This window comes from Camelus ferus, chromosome 3 (assembly GCF_009834535.1).
Source record: "Camelus ferus isolate YT-003-E chromosome 3, BCGSAC_Cfer_1.0, whole genome shotgun sequence".
NCBI classification, from domain to species: domain Eukaryota; kingdom Metazoa; phylum Chordata; class Mammalia; order Artiodactyla; family Camelidae; genus Camelus; species Camelus ferus.
Window position 1 is genome coordinate 44,062,803 of NC_045698.1, and position 23,693 is coordinate 44,086,495.

The window sequence follows — 23,693 nt, forward strand, 5'->3', positions numbered from 1 at the left end:
GTTCTCATTTAATTCTCCCTCAAGTTGAGGGCTGAATTTGGACTGTCTTGAGCAGTCTTTGGTAGGATGAGTAGTGACTTCCTTTTTTATATTCCCTTGTTTTTGTTTCTTTGGTACGCAGATTATAAATCTATCCTAGCATCTGTGGGAACTATTTTACTTACAGCAGATATGTTCCACTTTCTCAAGTCAATCAGCGACATTTATTGAGTTCTTCTCTAAAGTTTCTGTTTACCTATTTTATTCTAACTTAATCTCCATGGATTGTCCATCTTTTATGAGAAGTACAAAGGACATATTGATACGTGTTTGCATGTCCTGTTTATGTGAAAGATAATGAGAGAGAATATCCACTTTGACTAGTTCCCAGAAGATAAAGTTAGATGTTTTAGCCATAACTAGATGCAATAGCAGGCCACTCTTGGGAACAATGTTGAATGTGTACCTTAACATTCATTGTAGGAGAAGGAGCACAATAAAGAACCAGATTCAGGCATGGGCAAAGAGGTAGAAGACAAAGACGCACCAAGGACTGAGGAAAACAAAGTACAGCAGAACGGAAATTGTCAGCCCAACGATGAAAACCTCTCCACCAAAACAGAAGCAGTATAGGACCGACAGATGCACCTCGAAGCACACGCTGGAATAAAATCCAAAGCTTTTAATTCTCTCAGCAAGATGTTAGACAGTGAAGAAGTCCAGTAGAGCATAAAGATACGAGCTAACAGCTTTTCTAGTTGTTAGATGACTTGGTGGCCATCTTGTTACTGAGTAAGAAAATAAAGCATGGACACCGTGAAAATAACAGGTGTTACCCAAACTCCTCATCTTCTAAAATCTGTGCATTTCCATGGTGGCTGACACACTTGTCATGTGGTTTGTTAGTGTTTGCCAAGAACCATTACAAAGAAAATGGGACGTCAAAGATCCAAATTTGTACTGTCCATAAAGACTGGAGATAAGCGTTGGAGGCTCTTTTAAAAAATGGTAGTAACTGAATTTTGTATCGTTTTACTTTTTTTTTTTTAATTTCAGTATATACAGATGGATGATGTGCTTGAAATCGGTGCAAATATATACACACCCTTGTAAGTGCAGAGTATAAGAAATTTTAACATTTACTTCACAGGATTTACAGTGATTGTGTTAAATTCTCACTATTGTGTTTTCTTTTGCTCACTGTTTAGGACAGCAGTTTTTCTTTAAAATAGTTTTACAGATTAAAATTGCTTAAATAAGTGGATTAAAAACCAACTGACAATGCATGCTACTGTTCTTTTTCAAAAGGAAGAGCAACTGTGTTGAATACTAACCATGCATTAGTATTCAGTGTTTAGAATCTTTGGGTCTCCCCACAAAGTAGGCATTTCTTTTTGAACTTTCTTGACATTTCCAAGCTTATTATGAACAATATTGCAGTGTGTGTTGGTCAGCTGTAGGTGGCAAAGGTGCCATTTATAAAAAGAAAACTGGGTTTTCAAAATGGGCTATGGGAGCACAAGCTGAAGCTTTAGTGCCTTCTACAATGTGGTATATACTGTTTTCTAGAATTTTATATGTGCTAGTCATTCTCAACTCATATGGAATTTAGATGGATATTTCATTCACTCCCGTAGAGAAGTGTGCAAGTGGTATGTCAGAAGAGCTTCTTTTAGTTCACATAATATGAGAGAGAAGTCCTGTTTTCAGGAATGACATTAGAGCTTAAAACAACAATGCAGTTTTGGGACCATCACTTTTATACTGTGATAATTAAAAATGAAGCAGCATGTTCTTATTTTACTTAAAGCAAACCGTTTGGTTGTCTACATTGGATGGCCTTAATTATTACCTCTCAATCATCTTCTCATAAATGATGTGCAGAAATTGTACTTAAAGGTGAATATATAAGATGATTTGTTTTATGTGTAAAGATGTGTTTACTTGAGTTTAAAATATAGGTCATCCGACATTGTTAGGCACGCTTTTTGAAGAAAGTATGCAAATAGTAAAATGACAGCATTGCTAAAATTTCCCCCAAACCACAGCTTGTAGTTTCTGAACTCTTCATTGTTACAGTTCCAAAAAAGTTATACTTTTTAATTAGCATGTTATTAAAAAATCAAGTATAATTATTTTAATGTAATCTAATACAATCAAATTACTCAGTTGCCTTACCTCATGGGAAGAGTTACTTATTTAAAAAGCTGGGTAACACATCAGTTACTTGGTTTCAACTTGAGTTTTCTTTTAATGGTAATACTATTGAAACAAGGTATTTGGTTGAGAATGGAAAGAATTGTCCTTATTGCAAGTGATAAAGCCTGGTTTGATTATGAAGCTGCTTAATTACTCTTCATGTGTTCAGAATTACTGTTTTTTTGTTTTTTTTTTTTCTTTTTGTCACTGTGTACATTAAAATTTTTGAAAATGCTTTACTATGTAAAGTATAGGTGGTCATTTTAATCATTCAACCACATACGGTTGGCTGGTAAACAGCTTATTCTACAAGAATGCTTGGGTGCATATGGAAAGATTGTGAAGGAAGGAATGTGTGTCTTGCATCAACAGCTGTCTTATTTATGATATGTAAGTAGAATAGAGCAAATGTTTGAATCTGTTATTTTTAGTACCGTTTCTCTAATAAAGCTAAGTATTTTAGAGGAAAGTATTTGTTTATGCATTTCGAAACAGCATCTTAGTTTTATCACATTCTTGTTTTAGTTGGCTTAGAAATTGTTTTGACATGGAGAGTGCATGTTTGTGTGGCTTCTATAAAGCAGTCATTTCAAGTTTGAGTATTTTCTTGTACTCTGGACTCCATTAAATGTTTTTTATGTCAGTAATTAATGTATTTAATTTGGTTTCAGCAGCTGATTGTTTTTCTTGCTGATGCTATTTATTATTTATTCTTGCTGATGATGATTTATTCAGCTTTAAAATAATCATACTAATCTTGAAAGACACTGATTTGTAAAAATTGGGCATGAGTAGGTGTACAGGAGATCTGGAGAAAGTGAAATCATTTTCTCAAACAGGCTTAGGGAGAAACAAAGCTTTCTAGGGGCTAAAACTGTTTGTGTGTGTGTGTGTGTGTGTGTGAGAGAGAGAGAGAGAGAGAGAGAGAGAGAGAGAGAGAGAGAGAGAGAGAGAGAGAGAAGGAGAGAGAGAGAGACATTTTCTTTTTGTTCACTTATAAGCTGATAGTTTTCATTTGTTCATTATTTTCTTTTAAGATTTTTTTAAATTTTCTGTGTAACTATCTTTTTCATCCCAGGTAGATATGAGGAAAACTTGAGGTAAGGCCAAGAAGACAGCCATTTTACACTTGATACCTTCTGTAAATTCTCTTTGTTAGCTTTACGTGATTATATAGCAAGTACATTCTGATCCTTAAATTGTCGTTGCTCTTTACCATTCTAACCAAATTCTGTTGCTCCTGTTGTTCTTGCTTTTCACATGTAACTAGTAATAAAAGATGGTCCTTCATAAGTTAGCCAGTTTCATGTGAGGAAACAGGTAGAAATCCTTAACTTCTGCAACTATGTCCTTGGTTATTATTTTTTATCAAATCTAACGTATAGTTAGAAACACTAGTCAGCTTGTGATTTTCTGTTTAGAATCTTATTTTCTAAGAGGTTCAGTAAATGCTTCAGAAGTATCGAAGGCTTAAGTTTTTGACATGCTCAATTAAAAGTAAAAACTGGCATTTAGAATCAATTTTTTGTCAAGAAAATAATTTCTTTTGTGATATTAGTCATTTTCTGGACCCTCATTCATTCTTACATACATGTTGCTATTTTTATTTTAAAACTTAAAAACAAAACAAAACAGAATCTTGAGCCAAATCTGCTCTCATCTAAAGATACTCAAATTTAAGGATTATAATATATAGTAATAGACTTTTAAAGGTTTTTTAAAAAATCTATTAGAAATAATATGATTTGATTTAAATCTTTCTTTAGTAGTTGAATTAGCAGTTAAAATGAATCCTTTTGGAGGAATGCATTGAGTAACAATTTCAATGAGACATTTCTTATATTTTCAGTGAAAGGTAGTATCTGGTTTTAACTGGGTAAGTTGTGAAGTAGAGCCATTTCCACAAAGTTACTATGTTCCTTATGTGTTTAAATATATATTTTAAAAAATTTCACTACCCATATACTTAGTATTGTCTCATGTTCATTTACTAATGTAGTCATTTAAAATTAAATTGTTTATCTTTAAATTGCAAAAGTTAGTGCTCTTAAAAGGGCTAGGTTATATTTCTGGAAGCAGGGGTCGAGTATAAATGTAATAAAATAATCTTTTAAAATAAAATTGACTTCCCTACTTAATCTTGGGTTTGTGGGTGAATTTGTTTTTCTTAAATACACTTTTATTGATGATTCTGCCAAAGATTGGTACATTATTTTAAAAGTAAAAGTTAGAGCTCTTAATGATTTTTGGTCCATATTCAGTTAGGTTGGATTTAGTAAAATAACTAGGTTTCTTTCTATTACATTTTAAGGTGCTTTTAGTTTCTAGCAATTAATTTGTTACAATTGTTTATATAAAATACCACATTTCTTAGTATATTGTTCTTAAAAGCAGATTTTTTTTTGTCTGTTGCCTCATTTTTAAATTTACTTTGTACTTAGCTACATTTTAATTTTGAAAATTGCCAACTTTTCTGACACTTAACAGATTTTACCAGTAAGATTTATTTTTCCAGGATTGGAATGGAGTTCCCTCCATTCTTAATTAACTTAAAATTTTTTGTTTTAGAACATTTATTTTTGTACAATTTAATTTATTTATTTTGGGGGGATATGATTAGGTTGATTTATTTATTTTTAGGTGGAGGTACTGGGGCTCGAACTCAGGACTTCATGCATGCTAGGTATGCACTCTTAGCACTGAGCTATACCCTCCCCCCATTGATTAACTTTTATTTGCTAGATAGCTAATTTCTTAACTATATAGGTAAGTTCAAATTCATGAAAATTGTGCTGAAAGAATTCGAGTTGAAGAGTTCTACCAGTTTAAGGGTTACTGGTGGGCAGCACTCTGTTGGGGAACTTTCTGCAGATTTCCCCAGTAGGTTACCTTTGAGTATACTGTGTAGTTGTATAGGTAGTTCCGTTGAATAGGTAATTATTACTCTCTATCTTAATAGGATTAATATGGTAAGACTCTTCTTTACATATTGCTATGAATTATCAAGGGGAGAGTTATGTAAACATTAAGTGCTGCTTAGGTGGTGTGTATTATTTATATGTGAGTAGGACTACTTCCATATGGTACTAGTAAAGATTTATCAGATGCTGCTGCTCCTGTGTTGCTATATTTTTAATAAAATGAAAATTTAAAATCTTGCCACTGTTGAGTAATAATTTCACCTATTTTCTGAGACATTTATTTGCATATTTACAGCTTATTTTTATAACTAAGTAATTGGTAACAGACTCTTCCAGTGCTCAAAATTACTACCAAAAGAAAGATTTTTGAACATTGGGCCAAGTTGTGTGGCAGTGAACTCTTGCCAAGGCTTTGCACCTTCAATATTTTGTAGTGTTGTTGTAAGTGATAGCATTTTGAATCTCTCTTGTTTTCAGTCATCTCCTTACTATGGTATTTGCACAATGAAAATTGCCACTGCTTGTCTTTTATCATCAAGTGGAATGCCTTCTCCCACTTACTCAAAGTACAGCTTGTCATTTGGTGAATAAACTGTGTACTGGAGGTAGCCACTTAAATGAGACAGCCTATTAGAAGTGTCTCTTTAAAAAAAGTAGTTGGCTATCAGATATGTAAATTTAGAATCCTGGGACTTGATGGTTTAGCTGGTCCAGAGATGGTGAGGCTATGCATACTGACTTCTCTGGAGACCAGCTGTTTCAGCTGCCTTCTGTGGTTAAAGGCCTTGAGCCATTTTGGTTTCTAAAGGTGATGAACTGCATGTGTGAGGCTGGGTTGGGAGTGAGGGAGGAGAGGCCCTTGCCAGTGAGTTTGGACTTGTCCGAGTGTGGGCACCGCAGGACTTCTTAGAAGAATGCCAGGTTGGAATAGCAGGCACATTTGACGGTAGACTTCCAGACAAAATGACTCATGTTGCATTATCTTTATTACGAGCGTTTTCTAAAAAATACTTAAGGAGTATATTTACAGTACTTTCAGTTTTTTATAATGATTATTTTCTTGCCTTGAGAAGAACACCCTAAGATTCACTGAATAGAATAAAGTCTCTTTAAAAGTATGCTACTCTATTTAATGTAGTAATAGCCACAGTGTGATAATCAGAAGTGGTGAGCAATCAGTTCTATATAAACATGACCTCTAGTACTGTATTTCCTTCTACTGAGCTCCAGCCTCCAATTTCCAACCACCTGGTTAGTGTAGCACTTAACACAAAGAACTCTGATTATTAGCTATTAAATACTGGGTATCTTACAAGCATTGTAAATTTGTCCAGTTTCAAACAAAATACTCAGTCAGTTTCCAACACCAAGTCTGTGCCTCTGCTGTTTACTATTTTTCACCAAAACTGACATCTTCCCAGTTCTGCATTGCCATTGTTAATTTCTGTCTTGACCCTACCCTCAATCCTATCTGCTGAGTCCTCCCAATCCTGCATTTACTCTGCAATATTTTAACTATTGAAAAGTCAGCTGATAACCTTATGGGAGTTGCCCTGTGTGTTGTTTGTTGTTTTTCTCTTGCTGATTTTAATATTTTCTCCGTATCTTTAATTTTTGTCAGTTTGATAACTATGTGCCCCAGAGTATTCCTCTTTGGGTTAATCCTGTGTGGGACTCTGGGCTTCTTGGACTTGAGTGATTGTTTCCTTTCCCAAGTTAGGGAAATTTCAGCTATTATCTCTTAAAGTATTTTCTCAGGTCCTTTCTCATCTCTGGGACTCCTAAGTTGTTTATGACATTCCTTTACTATCTCTTAATATATGTAAGGTCTTTAGTGATAGCCTCTCTCATTTCTAATATTGTTAATTTACATCTTTCTTTTTTTTATCCTGATGAGATTAGCTGGAGGTTTATCAATTTCATTTTCTCCAATAATCAGATTTTGTTTTAATCAGATTTTCTCTCTTTTTCTGCTTTTTATTTCACTGATTTCTACTCATTATTTCTTTCTTCTGCCTATTTTGGGTTTAGTTTTGTTTTTTGTTTTTTCTGGTTTAAAGTGTAAGCTGACGAGACATTTTCCCCTGTCTTTTAAAAAGTATTATTTTATTGAAGTCTAGCAGATTTACAATGTTGTATTAGTTTCTAGTGTACAACGTAGTGATTCAATTTTATATATATACTTTTTCATAGTCTTTTTCATTATAGGTTATTACAAGCCATTGGATATAGTTCCCTGTGCAATACAGGAGGACCTTATTTATTTTGCGTGAGACCATCTTTTCTTTTTTGTATCCTATTCATATTCTTGAGCTTTGTTCTGAGATGAACTTAAGTTACTTGGGAACTGTTAGGGAGGACCAGATGAGCCATTTATCTAGGGCTAATGTTACCGTACTACTGAAGTGATACTCTTCTGGGTACTTTATGCTCTATGAATTATGCTCCCCTACAACCCCACCCTGGCCTATGGGAACACAATTTCCAGCCTCTTTAAACTTCGGAGATTCTTCCCTTTGATCCTTTCTGATGTTATTTCCTGAGCCTCAGGGTAGTTTCTTTACATGCATATGCTGATCATTACTCAAGTGAAGACACAAACATCCCAGTGTGCAAATCCTCAGAGCTTTTCCTCTGGGCAGCATTTTCATCTATATGCTGCTCTGTGGTCTGTGGCTGCCTTGCCCTCAGAGGACTGCCAACATCATCTCAACTCAGACCACTGGGTTCTGCCTTGGTTTCCCCTTCTGCTTCAGCCTATTACACTCTTCCCAGGCTGTAAGCTGGGGGCAATCACAGGGCTCACCTCATTTGTTGGTCAGCGATCACTGGCCTGCACTGTCTGATGTCCAATATCTGAAAACCATTGTTACAAATGTTTATTTTTTCCAGTGTTTTGTTGTTTCAAGTGAGATGATAAACATGTTTCTGTGATTCCATCATAGCCAAAAGTGGACATCTGCTGTAATATTTTTTAACCTACTTTTTGGGCTGCATACTTTGTGCTGATAATGTATATTACTCTACCAAAAAACAAACAAACAAAAACAAAAAACTTGACCAGAGTCTTGGAAATGACTGGTGCAAGTGATGGGTCTTGAATTTAATCCATCTTTTTTAAGAAAACAGGAAGGACAAGATCTGGCAAGACAGAGGCTTCAGTCTAGCCTGATCAGACTATTTGTTAAATGCAGTGCAAACAGTGACAACTACTGAAGGAGGTAGTGTTTATAGGACTGATTTCTTGATCATAAAAATTCATTTGCTTAAAAATTCAGGAAAGGCATTCAAGCCAGAAGCTTGGACCCAATGGATCTACCTCTGCCCCCAGGGTCAGGCAGCCTGGTCCGGTGACTCAGGAGCAGATCAAGGTGGGGGCTATCCATCCAACAGGCTGCTCACCTGCCTGGAAGAGGCCTCACTTTACAGTACCACACCAGCTGAATCTGTGTTGCATTCCCTTATCTTTTTTGTTCTGACTTCTAGCTCCTACTAATTACATGGTATGAGAGCAAGCTAATTCCAGAGATTTGAATGGAGGTTAAACTAAGAAACACCCTAATCAGGATAGTGTGATTATAGAACAAATCACACAACTAACAATTTAAGCTAAACCATTTAATTAAACCACAGCGAGCAAGTTAGACTGTTGTCACGTGTAGAGTAGGGTGATGTAAGGACAATTAGAATTTTGAAATTATTTAGCCAGTCTCTGCTCCCTGGGTCCACAGGCATGTAGGCTCTTCATCAGTTCTTAAGAACAATGATGATAAATGATAAGAAATTTGTAATAAAACATAAGTATATTCTTTAACTGTTTTCTCTGAAATAAGAGAGGCATCTGACAGCCTCTCAAAGAAAGTATGAAATCCAGGGAGGTGGGAGTGGGGCAGCTCTGAGCCTCTTTGGTGCCTTTGTGGGAGTTAGGAGAAGGTGCTGCCTCCGGGTGATGCAACCTCATGGATGCTTGGCTTGGCAAATGGATCTCAGTTCAGAGTTCAGGCTCCCTTGTCTCCTCGACTGGGCATCTTCGTGCAATAAATTGACTACACAGTTGTTTGTGGGCCACCAGTGGCAGGAGGCTGCTTCAACAATCTTCCCTCCAGCCGTGGCCTCTGGCTGGCCTGTTTCATAGGTGGAGGGACTGAGAGATCGGTGAGATGTTTTTTGGCTTAAAAAAGGATGAAAGCCTAACCATGAAATCCTGACCCAATATAAACCTGCTGCAGAGGAGTAAGAATAAAATGCCCACAGGATAAGGAATAAAATGTCCTTTTTAGAGCTTGGAAGGATTTTGGAAATGATCAAGTTCTTCCTTTCAGCTCTTTAACAGACGAGGAACCTGAGAGTTCAAAGAGGAAGAAAGCAGCCCCAGGTCTCACCGCTCCTAAGTAGCAGCGTCTGGACAGGGCCTGAATACTGGGATTCCAGGCTGTGTTCTTTCCACAACCTACTGCCTGACCATGAGCAATTTCCTTTCAGTATTTAACTACCATTTTTGCAAATTAAAAATTGGATAGTTTTTTTTTTTCTCAAAATGCTGCTAACAACCCATCTCAAAAGTCCAGATAAAAAGAGAACTTCTCATTCAATAATTACAGGACTTCCAAGCATCATCATTTATAGTACTTGAAAAAATACAATTTTCATTTCCATGGAATCATGGCTTCTGGCAGTAATAATTCCATTACTCTTGATGAACCAACTGAGACATCCAAGTTAATGCGATTTGTGTTCAAAGATATCCTAAAAAGGCTGATGTAACTTCATTATCAGTACATGACTTTAAAAAGTAGTTTATCTAGGAAAACAAATAATGAGTGCATCTTCTAACATCACTCTAATAAGATTTTCTGTTCTTCCAGGTCAGGTGGCAAAAGTTTAATGAGCAATTTAATTGCTTGATGAATCAAATATGTCTCATTTTTTGCTCCAAAGGTTGGGGTAACATTGATTCAGATGAAGTGTTAGAGTTTTGGTTAGAGTATTTTACCTCAAGGACTAAAATCTACCTTAGAAATCATCTGCAGGTCCTCCAAACCCTATATTATGCCTAACTTCACTCTCTCTAATTACTAATCATAAAATCCACAAACTTCAGAGCTAGATTTCATTTTAGAAATTATGTATTATCTGTTTACTACTACTCTATCTAGTCATCCTTGAAGCTCTAGTGAATAAAAACATTTTAAAAATGTTATTTGAAAAAATGTGTATTTTAAAGTGTGTTTTCATCACTTCATTTTGAATGTAGGTAATACATTCACATGTTTCAAAATCCAAAGGTGACAAAAGCATCTCAGAGGCAAACAGTGTAATTAGTTTCTTATGCATCTTTTGGGAGATATTTATATGCAAGCAAATTAATTCACATCTTCTCCCCTTTTTATACAATTAGTAGCTTACCATACACAGAGCTCTGAACTTTGCTTTTTTCACTTAATAACAGAGTAAAAATTTTCTCCACCTCGTTTCTGTCATGGACCGAAGGTGAAGGAATGTTCCTCATTAGGAAAGCATCCAAGCTTTCCTAGACACCAGGAATGAGTGGACTCCAGGAGTGACTGGGTGAGCGGGGCTGTGCCCCAAGTCAGGACAGGGAGCTCACAGGGACAAGGATTTTAAAATCCTAGAGGACTGACTTAGTTTGCAGAAAGTTCCAAGGAGAAGGTGGGGACTTGGTTCTTAAAGGATCTGGGGAGAGATCGCGCCTTCCAGGTCTTCCTCCCCAACACGTGATGGAGGCCACCGGGAAGGGAGGACCTTTGATCTTCCCTCAGAGCAGACTAGCCACTTTTTTCTCAGGAATTCGGATTCAGGCACTCTCCGGTGAGCTCCGAGTTGGGGCACTTTACCTATTTTAAGACTTCAAATCCTTTATTTCTGGGTTTGAAAAAATAAAGGTGGGTGGAGAGACGAGGTATTTCGCGGGGTTAAGTGGCTAGTGTAAACGAGGGCAGCAGGAGCTGCTTCTGGAATTTTCCACGTTTCTCCTGAGTTCTCTAACCCGAATTGTCTCCTAAAAGTCTATCTTGCAGGCGCGGGATGACTGCGCAGCTAGTTCCTCTTCAGAAGAGGTTAAGCAAGTGAGGTCAAAACCACAGAGATTCTCACTTAAATAGAAAGAAGCAGGGATCCTTTGTTTCTTTTATGCTGAAGAGCTCTGAACCCAGCCTACCTTCTGCAAGCCTGCGTGCGCGTGCGCGCGCGCGCGCGCTGCCGAGGGGCTCTTCTGGGGTGGAGCGCAGCTCGTGGGCTGAGACAGCGGAGCGCTGCAAATTGGTTTCAGCTGACGGCGCGTGTTAGTGGAGGCCGCGCTCCTGCTATCTATCTTGCTATTTTTTTCTTTTTTCCATTTTCTTTCTGAATTCATCTCTTGAGCTTGGGGCCTTAAAAATAACAAGCTTTTAAAATGACTGAGTGGGCTCTCAGGCTCCGCAGACCCAGCCTCCCCCGCTTCACGATCTAAGCAGGGCTCTGGATCCTAGTTTTCCATACCGAGTCCCTCGGAACCGGAACCGGAACCGGAACCGGCAGGGAGCCCTCAGCTGGGGGAGGAGGGACTACAGGGTCAGAGGGCAAGAAAGGGGTGGACAGCGTGTGGGTCAGAGGTGTGGGGAACTGCTCGCAAATAATGGCTCCATCCTAAAGGACTCTTGAGCAATCTTCGGCTTGTACTAAAGCTTGAAATTGCTGAGCAAAGGCCTGTTGGTGATGGACGCCCTCCATTGCCCTCGACCAGGGCAACTGCAGGAACCTGCCAGGCTCTTAGGCCAGCCTGGCCTTGCAAGAAGGATCTGTCTTCCTCAAGATCTTTGTCTCTAGAGCAGAACCAGAGCCCGAGTGGAGCGCAGCCCAAGCGCGGCGCACGCTGGAAGAACTAAGGCCCAGGCAGCTACGTGACCTGGGAGCAGCGTGTCCCCACTGCACCCAGCTCATCTCCTTCTCACAGCGAATCTACCGTGTCCCAAGACACCAGCTCGAGGTACAAAAAGTCACAATTCCTCTCCTTTATGATGTACATTTTTGCAATGCATATATAACAATATATACAACATATACAATGCATATGTATGTTTTTATTACAAATGTCAAAGTATTTTACACAACATCAAAGTGTTCAAGTTATAAAGTGAAAGTCCTGTCTCTCTGTAAGTCACTTTTGAGAGTTTGGATGCAGCCTCCTAGATCTTATTCCATATGCATACAAAGATCATGTAATTATCACCCGGAGCCCCCATCTGATGGGCTGGGAAAAGCTCATTCCATCCCCACCTCTCCTCCAGTGTTAAGCTTTGTGGGTCTGATGAGGTCACAGGCTTGCAGAGAAAACACTGAACCGTAATTGTTTCACTAGGGCCCCTGTTCTCTGTTGCTGTCATTGTTGGTTCTCAGGGTAAAGAGGTGAGAACCGCTTCCTTCCAGTGCTCTGCTCTCCCCTCTTCTCCCATAGCAAGAACCTGTCCTCTGTCCTCTGGCTCCCTAGGGATACAAACTCAGACATGAGCCCTTAGGGCTGGGGGGACCCACCTCGCCACCCGACCACCGCAGTCTACCCTGCACGCTGCCACTAGGCTCCTCATTCTAACTCACATCTCTGATTATGCCTCTTGCCTTAAAAGCGTTCACTGTCCCTGCCACTATCTAAGCCATACAGTCCCAACCTGGTACTGTGGCTTTCGAGGCCCTCCATGAGCTGGCCCTGTGGTGAATTGTGCTAACTGTGGTTTTTAATCTCCCCTTTTATCTCCTCCCCATTCTCCTTCTTCTGGTTTCCTATCCTATTCTATGGCAAGAGGGCGTATAACCCAGGCCTGGTCAACCATTGCACCCCATTTACCAGGGCCCAGTGATTGGCCCAGTAACAGCCCGCGTTTCAGACAAGGCCATTGACTGATCTGCCGAAGGTTATGTTCCATAACTACCTGGAGGATGTGGGCCTGCAGAGGGAGTAAGTGAGGCCCATGGTGAGCAGCTGAGGGAAGGGGAGGGAGAGAGGAATGGAGAATAGTTTGTAGTGTTTGGATACAGCCATGCTGGAGGCTGGCACCATCTCTGGCTGGGCCAGCTATCAGAAGCTCCTTTTTTGACTCAGCTAATTTGAATTGGATTTTAATTACTTCCACTGGAAGAATCCTTCATGCCTAATGCAGGACCCCATCATCTATCTTTCGAACCTATGTTCCTTTCTTTTCCTTTGAGTATAGATTCTGTGCTCCAGTCAAACTCTGCTCCCTACTAGTTGGCCCCCTTTCCTGCCCTGCCTTCTCTGCTTAGAATACCATGAGCATCTCCTCCCCTCCAATCCCATTTCTACGAGTCCAAGTTCCACTTCTCCCTCAAGGCTCAACGCAGTGGGCCTCCTCCATGCAAAGTTCCCTCTGACACTGTCTTAGTCTGTATGCACTGCTATAATCAAACACCACAGACTGGGTAGCTTACAAACAACAGAAATTCACTGCTCACAGTTCTGGAGGCTGGAAGACCAAGGTCAAGGCGTCCGCATGGTCTGGGGAAGGCCTTTTTCATGGTTCATAACTGGTGCCTTTTCACTGGGTCCTCACATGACAGGCAGGGTGAGCAAGCTCTCTGGGGACCCTTTAAAAGGGCACTAATCCCATTCAGGAGAACTCCACCCTCGTGACTTAAGTACCCCCCAAAGGCCCACCTCCTAAGACCATCGTCGTTGTGGGGGCAGGATTTCAACATATGAATTTTTGGGAGACACAGGCAGACCGTAGCAGATGTTATAATCAAATGGTTGGATACTGTTTCTTTTCCTGCACACTGCAGCTCAGCCCCAAAAATTCCAAGGTAACAAGGACTTCATGGTGCACAGGGGGAGAGCTGTGGCCTTTCAGGAGGCTGCCCACACAGCCCCAAGTCAAGACAAGCATCACACCATTTATCATAGAAATTGATTTTTCTCCAGCACGTATTACTAAGGCATATCCATCTTACTTTGAACTTGAAATGTGCTGCAGCACAAAAATCACAGTAAGCACTCAGCAACAAGGTCAGTCGAAGGTACTGATGCTCAGACACATAAATTGTTTCATTCTGATCTCAGCGAGGATCAAGAATGGCTCTACTGTTCGCATGAAACCCTCCAACTATCACAGCCTTTTCTTGCGTGTTATTTGGGAGGAGGCTTAAGAGCCATTTATTGGCCTGTCCTTTCAGGTTTATGGGTTGAACCCAATTTCAAAATAAACCAATCTAGCCCAATTTTGTCAGCTGTAGAACTGGAGGATTAAAGTAGAAGCAGATTACTCAGGTCCTTCTAGCTCAGATTCTAGGACCCAGAAGGTGCTTAAGGATAGATTGAACCCCGTAAGTCTAACCACTGTCAATAAAACAAGTGTGGAAATCACACTGGCACACTGAGTCTATTTCCTCTTTTGTCAAGTGGGGGATAATATTATCTCCCTCACCAGGTTTTGCATAAGAATCAGAAATAATGCTTGTAAAGTACTTAGTGCTAGATCTGGTAGGCGGGAGATACTTAGTAGATGGTTGCTGCTATTATTATTAACATTACCAGTTATAGTTTACAACAAGAACCCTCAAGTGGTTATAAACCACATGCGAAGGGGACGCTGTGAAGGAAGTGAGAATGACTTCGTGAAGGCTTCGTGGACTTAGAAGGAAGGAAAGAAGAGTGAAGTTGGGTTTGGTAGGTGATGGTGGGGACAGGCCTTGTGGTCCCAGGACATGCTCTGGTCTGGAGGACTCTCTCTGCTCCCCATTCGTACCCAGAGCATGAACGTCTTCCCCGCTGTTAAGTTCTTATTCTAACATCAGCAGCACATAGCTCTCTTTGCTCTCTTCTGTCTATGCTATAGTGATCTTGTAACATCGACATATTACAAACCCCATCGGACAATAATTTTTGTTTTCAATTGCCATGCACTTGTTAAATAGCTCAAGAGGAGAATAATAATCCATTACATTTACAAGATATTTACCATTTTTGTTTCTCTTCCTTCGTTCCTGAAGATCCAGGTTTCCTTCTTGTGCTACTTCCCCGCTGCCTGAAGAACTTCCTTCAGTGCTTCTTTTACAGCAGGTCTGCCAACCATCATTTTCTTAGTTTTTCTTCATCTGAGAATGTCTTCCACCTGGAGGGCTATTAACCTGTTTGTAGAAGTTGCCCTTCTTTTAGAAGGTGATTGACCCATTGGAATTCAGGCTGCAAGTTCTTAACCAGCTTTTTCTGGGCTGTGGTTTCAAGGTCAGTTTGTTTTCAAAGTCTTTGCAGTGCTATTCAGACCTGTCCCAGGAGAGTGCCACCAGGCTGACACTTGGGTGGTGGTTTACCCCTGAGTTCAGCTCCCAAAGTTGTTATGCTGGTTAGGATTATGTCCGTACATGTGCCGCTTGGTAGTGAGCCCAGGGGTTTATTTACAACTTTGTGGGACTGATTTTCCAAGCTCCTTTCTCTCTGTGATGTCTTGATACATTCAGGTCCCTGGGGAGTCTTCTTTTTGGTACTTTCCCCAGAAAGCTGTGGCTTTATATATTCTGCTCTGCCATGTACTCTAAGTGCTGGAAGGACAGAGAGAGGGAAAAAGCAATGGAGTTTGCCCCAGTCTTTTGGGAAGACAGCTCTTCTGATTAGAGAAGAAGGTTCCTCTCACTCAGCGTTTCAGGCATCTGTGGGTGCCTTTTGCTGGTACTGTCACTACCAGGAGACCTGTTTCCTGGTCCTGGAGCCGGAGCTGGAGGGTTTCTCCCTGAGCTGTCTGTCTGTGTGGAAGCCTCCTCGTGGCTCCTCCCCCCACTCATCCCCGTAACTCCCGCATCCAGACAAGGGTACACTGGAATTAGAAAATGGTAAGCCCTCCACTGGTTCAGGGCTGCTGCAAATGCTGATCTTCCGCAGCCCTTTGGCTGCTTTATTTTTAGAATCCTTAAGTGCTGCTCCTTGTGTTCTGTCCAGATTTTATAACTGCATTTAGCGGGGGAGAGACGGGATAGACCTGCTAACTTTCCATTTTCCCCTGAACTGGAACCCTACTGCTCAGAAATAAACATATTCATATTTTGCTGTCTTTTCTTCCAATATGTATTTTTCGTGAACACACACACAACTGGAATCACATCCTATGTGGTTTAGTAGTTTACTTTCTCAAAATCATTGTGAGAATTTCCACAAATACTATTAAAATATGAGTAAAATATTTAAAATCTGATTTAAAAGTATTATACATTTATTGTTGAAATGTTGAGAAGGGAGAAAATCATAAACAATAAAGCAAAAAATATGGATAGTCCCACCACCCAGAAATAACTCAACATTTTGATGTATACTTTTCCAATCTTCTAAGCATTTTATGTATATAAATTACTGTGCATACTACTTTGAAGCTTGCTTTTTAACTTGATGCATTGTGAATATTTTCCATACTATTTAATCGTCTACAGCACATTTTGAAAGGCTACATTGTAATCCATCACATGAATAGGCCAGAATATATCAGAATATTTTTAAATAACCAGAGATTATTGTAAATTTAAGTTGCTCATGATTTTTCTTTTTGCAGGGAAATTTAATCAACATTCTTAGCATTCAGAGAAGTGACTTTGTACAGCTCTACTTTTAGTCTTATGATACATTGTAGCATACAATTGTAAGGACAAAGACATTTTATACTTATTTCCAGTTGCCTTTGAAAAAGATTGTACCTATTTAAATAGGTGCATACCCTTGCACTTATGCCAAATTAGGTATCACTTAAAATATATATTTTAATTGGATAGATTAACATAGGCCATTAAAAATTTTATTTACTATTTTGTGTATACTATTGAAAATATTTATGATTAGGTAATATTTTACATGCGGCTGGAGCATACTCTTGTTGTGGAATTTTTTTGTGCTATTTTATATAATTCTACCATAATTCATGCCTCTGTCTTTGTGTATCTACTAGCGTATATCTATCTATCTATCTATCTATCTATCTATCTATCTATCTATCTACCTACCTATCTACCTACCTACCAACCTATCTATCCAGCATACTTTTCCACAATTCCATTTCTTTACTATAGATTTATAGAATAGGGCCACTGGGTCAAAGATCATTAACTTGTTTCTTTTTGCAAATATATATATGTATATATAACTTGTGCATCAAGACTTTGAAGAAACAGGTGTACTTTCTCCATAATCTTTTCCCTTTCTGCTGGGAGGATGCAACTGATCATGAGGCCCTAGGGTATGTGAGGAACCACAGGATGGAAGGAGACTGGATCCCTTAATCACTACCTGGAGGAGAGCCCCTTGTGGACTGGAACACTGGGTTATGCTCTGACATGGATAGGATGCACTGTTGGGTTAAGACACTGAACTTTGGTGATTTATTCTTCAGAAACAATAATTGTTAATATTTTGGTGCATTTTTTTCTCAGTTTTTTCCCTATGCATTATTTCTCCTTAGTTTAGATCAGAGGATTTTTTTTTAAGGCAATTGGTATGCATTTCCTTATTTCCCTTATCAAACTATAAAGTTCTTGAGATTTGATGTTTTAATGTCCTTGAGCACCATAATATCTTGATACATATTTGTTGAATGACTTCTAAGTCCAGTGCTGAGAATATTTTATTTACCAAAATTTATTTGAAATTTGACACAGTTTGGTCCTGCCTTAGCAAATCCTTCTTGGGTTAGTTTACTGTCAGAACCATAGATTTGTTTTCCCAGTCCTTCCAAGTTGTCTTTCAAAGGCTTGTCTTTGATCACATAATTTTGTGACACTTCTTTTCAGAGTCAAGATTACTATGCAGTGTTCTGTGTTCATCTGACTTCTCAGCCACAGGCCAATCTCTGCTCTGGTCCAGTCCCCATTCATTTGTTCACTTAGTCATTCATCAGATATTTGTCAACACGTACTGTGTGCTGATACAGCAAGGAGGCCACAGTGGCTGCTGCAGGTGTTGGGGGCAGTGTGGTGAAGAACAGGAGTGAAAGAGGAAAGAGAGGAGTGACGTGACCTGACTTAAGTTTTGTAAGGGTCATGCTGACCGCTGTGTTGAGAGCAGAAGGAGACTGGCAGGAAGAAAATCAGAGGACCAGATGGGAGGCTATTTCAAAATCTAGAAGAGATGACAGTGGCTTGGATCAGAATGGTAGCAGTGGCTGTAGGAAGACAAGTAAGAATTTAGATACATTTGGAATATGGAACTGATAGGACTTCCTGATAGACTGGTTGTGGGCGTGGGTGGTGAGGGAAAGTCTCCACAGTTTGGATAGAGAGAGCTTTCTAAAATGCAACTGACCTAAACCCTGCAGTAGCTCCTCCTCATTCTCCATGGACACATGTCAAACAAAATTCAACTTTAACTAAAACACACTGAGCTCTCCATGGCTGGTCTCCTCTGACATCCTTTTGCATTTTGTACACGAGCCATAACACCTCACCTTCCGTCCCCACACCTCTACATTCAGCACATGCATTTTTTAATTTCCTGAAAGACTGTTCCAATTCTTTTTTTTAAACTGAAGTGTACTTTGTTTACAATGTTGTGTTAATTCCTGGTGTATAGCATAGTGATTCAGTTGTACATATATATATTCCTTTCCTATTCTTTTTCATTGTAGGCTATTATAGTTAGTTCCCTGTCCTCTACAGTAGGACTTTGTTGTTCATTCATTTTATATATAGTAGTCAGTATCTGCAAATCCCAAACTCCCAGTTCATCTCTCCATCCCTCCTTCCCACCCACCCCCAACCCTGGTAACCACAAGTTTGTTTTCTATGTCTAGGAGTCTGTTTCTGTTTTGTAAATAAGTTCATTTGTGCCTTTTTTTATTAGGTGCACATATAAGTGATATCATATGGTATTTTTCTTTCTCTTTCTGGCTTACTTCACTTAGAATGATGATCTCCAGGTCCATCCATGTTGTTGTAAATGGCATTATTTTATTCTTTTTAATGGCTGAGTAGTATTCCATTGTATATGTGTATACCACAACTTCTTTATCCATTCATCTGTCAATGGACATTTAGTTTGCTTCCATGTCTTGGCTATTGTAAATAGTGCTTCTATAAACATTGGGGTGCATGTATCTTTTTGCATTAGAGTTTCCTCTGGATATATGCCCAGGAGTAGGGTTGTTAAATCATATACTAAATCTATTTTTAGTTTTTTAAGGAATCTTCATACTGTTCTCCCTAGTGGCTGCACCAAATTACATTCCTATCCACAGTGTAGGAGGGTTTCCTTTTCTCCAAACCGTCTCTAGCATGTATTATTTGTGGACTTTTTAATGATGGCTATTCTGCTTGGTGTGAGGTGTAGTTCTGATTGTAGTTTTGATTTGCATTTCTCTGATAATTAGTGGTATTGAACATTTTTTCATTTGTCTATTGGCAATTTGTATGTCTTCACTGGAGAAATGTTTGTTCAGGTCTTCTGCCCATTTTTTTGATTGGGTTTTTTTTTTTTTTTTTTGATGTTCCAGCACAGTGATCATTCTCATTCATAACACTTACACACTCACTCATAATGGCCTCACATAGGTCTTCCTTCCACACTGAGCTTCTCAAGGCCAGGAGTTGTATCTTAATAATCACTGTCTGCCCACCCCTGCCCTGGCACAGTTTCTAGCCCACAGCTGACGGTCAGGGCACACTGATTGGGTAAATGAATAGAGATTCAAGAAGCAGAGTGGACAACTGCTATGTGCTGTTGGGACTCTATCACCTTAGGAAAAGTAAAAGAGGACTGGACTCCTGAGACATCTGCATGGCAGTGTTTCTATTTCTTTCCTGTTTTCTTTTCATGCATTGGCATATGTTTGTTCCATTAAACAAACCTGCTCAGTTTCAACTTGGGCCCAGTTACAGCCCTTGGTAAACATAGCTATAGCTGGATGGAGGAAGAATATGTTTTCCTATAGCAGTACATGGAAGCTAGGAGAACTTGGCATCTTTGAGGTTAGCTGGGTGTTAAGGAGGCTTGATCACGCTGTCTGCTTGGAACATGAGATCTCCCAGGAGGAGTATAGGTGAGGATAGCAGCCCTCCTAATAATGGTCCTTCCTTTGCTGTGTGGATTGTCATGGTATTGTTCAGGAGGTGGGCAGGACTGCCAGTGGGGTACTTGGAAGTTGCTGTGACTTTGGCTTATAAAAAAAATCGGGCAATCCCTGTCTATTTGGGTTAGGGTTTAGCTGGGGCATTGGTTGGCTTACATGTTGTGGGACAAAAACGAGGTCAAAGTCATCTCCCAAGATTCTACTTGCAAAAAGCTTCCAATTTTATTTACTGTCTCCTCAGATTCAGTTAAGAATGTCTCCAAGGAGAATGAGTCCCTGTGGCCGAAAAGCAAATAAATCAGTGTTGTGCTTCTACAGCAGGTTGTATCTGTCCAGAAAAGGTACGGTATTTGATTTTCCACCTTGAAAATTACTGTTTCCCATCATGTTCTCTCTGTGTTCATTTGATTATTGTAAGTGATTTTTGTAGACAGCTGTGTCCTACTTTGCTGTAGTTAGTAAGTCAAATTTGTTATCAACCTACCTTGTAGAGGCCAGACACACTCAAACATTACACTGGTCAAAATCATATGAATTTTAAGACCCCTGTAGGGCAAACTGTGGCACATTTAAAAATTCTTGAACAAAGTCTGGATAAATAGAATGATAAATGTTTCCAGCTGTTATAAAAATGCAATGATTTGTATTAATAATCTGCCTAATGTATCTATCTGCCTGGTCTATGTATTCTCATATCACATATATGTGTGTATATATATAAATGTTATATATTTATATAAAATATAGTTACATAAAATATATATAAAAATATTTACATATGAAATATGAAATATATGTACATTTTTACATAATTTTTAAGAGGCTAATTGGGATAATGTAGTATATGATTGCAACAGATGGCTTGAAAAGGGACCCCAATTCTCTGCCTCTCCCTGTGTTCAGAACCCCTGCAATACGATTTTGCCAGTCTTCCCATCAAGAGGCAGAGTCAACTTCCCCCCAGTCTTTGCTGACCTTGTGACTTGTTTTGGTTAATAGAATGCAGTGGAAGTGATGGTTTGCCTTTTCGGAACCCGGGCTCAACAGGCCTGTGCGTTTCCCGTCTCTCTCTCATAACCCCTGCCTCTGCCGTGATGACAAGCCTGGGCGAGTCTGATGAGGAATGAGGAGGGCTGAGGATCCTCAGCTGGTCGCCAGGTTAATAAGGTGGTCCTTATTTCTTGTTTGCCAGTTCAAATTTGGCAGATGAACATAGTATATTTTAATTTGTACTTCTGATTACTAGTAAAATGGAACGTTAAAAATATAGTTCATGGCCGTTGCTTGCTCATAGTCTATGCATGCTTTCCTCTGGAGATATTCGTCTGTCTGCAGAGCCCTCCTGAGTGAGCTCTGTCATTTTACTTACATCCTTCCTTACTGGCAGCTTGTGGGGAATATCCGTTAGGCAGCACCAAGTCTAGGGAGCACGGATCTCATTTTTACCCATGAGAAAATCCAAAATGTGTTGACATTGAGGGATTAGATGGAGAAAATTGAAGTTGAAGAGCAGAGGGAAAGGGAGGCGAGCTCTGAGAAGGGGTGCTTTCTGCTGTGGACATGTGAGTCCCTCCAAACTCGCTGCCGCTCCTCCTGACTCTTGCAGCGACTCTCCCTGAAACAGGCTTTGTGGATTCTGCTCTCCTGTGTGCTGGTGACTAAAAGGGCCAGGAAGAGCATGAAATGGAGCAAAGCAGGGGGAGCAGGGCGGGAAGGAGCTGGGTAACAAAGAGCTGTGAGAGTCAAGGGCAAGAGGCTGTTTTCGCTGTGCATGAGGGCCTGCTGTTTGCATGCACATTGGCTGGGCTCCTGGGCAGTCACTGTCGTGTAGCGGTGCTTACTGTCTGCTGAGCGCCTTCAGAATACCCGCTGCACAACCCCACAGAGCCTGGGCCTCTCACACTTGCCAGTCTTGCAGCCTCTTACCTGTCCCTCAGCCTGCCCCAGCCAGTCCTTCTTCAGGGGAGCTCTGTGATGGCTTTAAATGAGGACTTTCCTGGAGAGGTATTTGCATTTTCATAGGGAACATTTTAAAACAAATCTAATTCTTACTATTATTTTGTAAATATTGTTACTGAAGTATAATGTACAGACAGCAAATTGCCCAAGTTTTTTGTTGTTTTTTTTTTAAATATAGTTTTTTTGTTTTGTTTTGTTTTTCTCATAGATGTACCAGCGGTTGAACCCAGCACCCTGTGCATGCTAAGTACACGCTCTACAACTGAGCTATTCTCACCTCCCAGCAAAGCTCCCACATTTTAAGGGCACACCTTGAATTTTGACAATGTGAAATCACAACCCAGATCAAGAACAGTGTGTTAGCAGCACCTTCTGGAATGACTTGTCTTCAAAGGTAACTGCTATTCTGACTTCTGAGATCTTGGGTTAGTCTTATGTGTGTGCAATGGCATTGTAATATATAGCTTTTTTGGGATCTGGTTTTGTTTGCTCAACATCAGGTCAGAGTTATCAACGTTGTTGCTAATAGCGGTATTTGTTCTTTTTCATTGCTGTGTAGTGTTCCATTTTGTGGAAAATATCAGAATTTATCCATTCTGTTGTTGATGAACACTTGGGTTGATTTGGGATGTTATGAATATACTTCTGTGAATGTTCTTAGACATGTCCTTTCATGAGCATATGTGCATTTCTTCTGGGTATATACCTGGGAGTGGAATTGCTGCATCATAAAGTGTATATATGTTCAATTGAATAGACATGGACAAGTTCCAAAGTGGTCCTACCAATCTGCATTTTCACCAGCAGTATCTGAGTCCCAGTTACTCCATATCTCACCAATATGTGGTATTGTCAGTTTTTAAAATTTTTTGGTTTTAATTTTAACCATTTTGGTGGGTAGGTAATGGTGTCTCATTATGGCTGTAATTTGCATTTCCATGGTGACTAGTGCTATTGAGCATTTTTTCGTAGACTCATTTGGCTATTTGTAGTGCCTGTTCAATTGAGAATGAATTGCTGTGGATAGTTGACTTGCCCATGGTGCACATATATATGCATATATATTTTAGATAGATACATATAATTTTTAAAAAACATAATTGGAATAGTGTAGTACATGCTTCTGACAGATTGAAAAGGGACCCCAATTCTCCACCTCTCCTTGTATTCAGAATGTCTACAAAACAATTTTGCCAGTCCTCCCATCAAGAGGTGGAGTCAGTTTCCTTCCAGTCTATGCTGGCCTTGTGACTTGTTTTGGCCAATAGAATACAGTGGAAGTGATGGTTTGCCAGCTCTAAGCCTGGGCTCAACAGGCCTGTGTGTTTACACTCTTTTTCTCATAACCCCTGCCTCTACCATGATCACAAGCCCGGGCGAGTCTGATGAAGAATGAGGAGGGCTGAGGACCCTCAGCTGGTAGCCAAGTTGATAAGGTCATCCTTAATTCCTTGTTAAGGAAAAAAATAACCAATTCAAATCTGATAGATGAACATATTTTAACTTGTATTTCTTTGATTAGTAGTAAAATTAAACATTAAAAAATACATTTAATGGCCATCGATTTTTATAGTCTTTGCATATTTTG

The 23,693-nt window shown here is 39.6% G+C and overlaps 1 protein-coding gene across 3 annotated transcripts in view; it reads left to right on the forward strand.

Moving 5' to 3' along the window:
* Positions 1-4,299, forward strand: part of SREK1 (splicing regulatory glutamic acid and lysine rich protein 1) — a 41,448-nt gene extending 37,149 nt beyond the window's left edge. For 2 of the 3 annotated variants that reach the window (XM_006186061.3, XM_014560394.2), the window contains exon 12: positions 463-2,833. In XM_006186061.3, coding sequence (XP_006186123.1) covers positions 463-612 — 150 coding nt within the window. In that variant the 3' untranslated portion in view covers positions 613-2,833. Of the gene's footprint in view, positions 1-462 lie in introns of all 3 variants that reach the window. The other variant, XM_032473360.1, reaches the window with a different exon arrangement.
* The last annotated feature ends 19,394 nt before the right edge of the window (positions 4,300-23,693 follow it).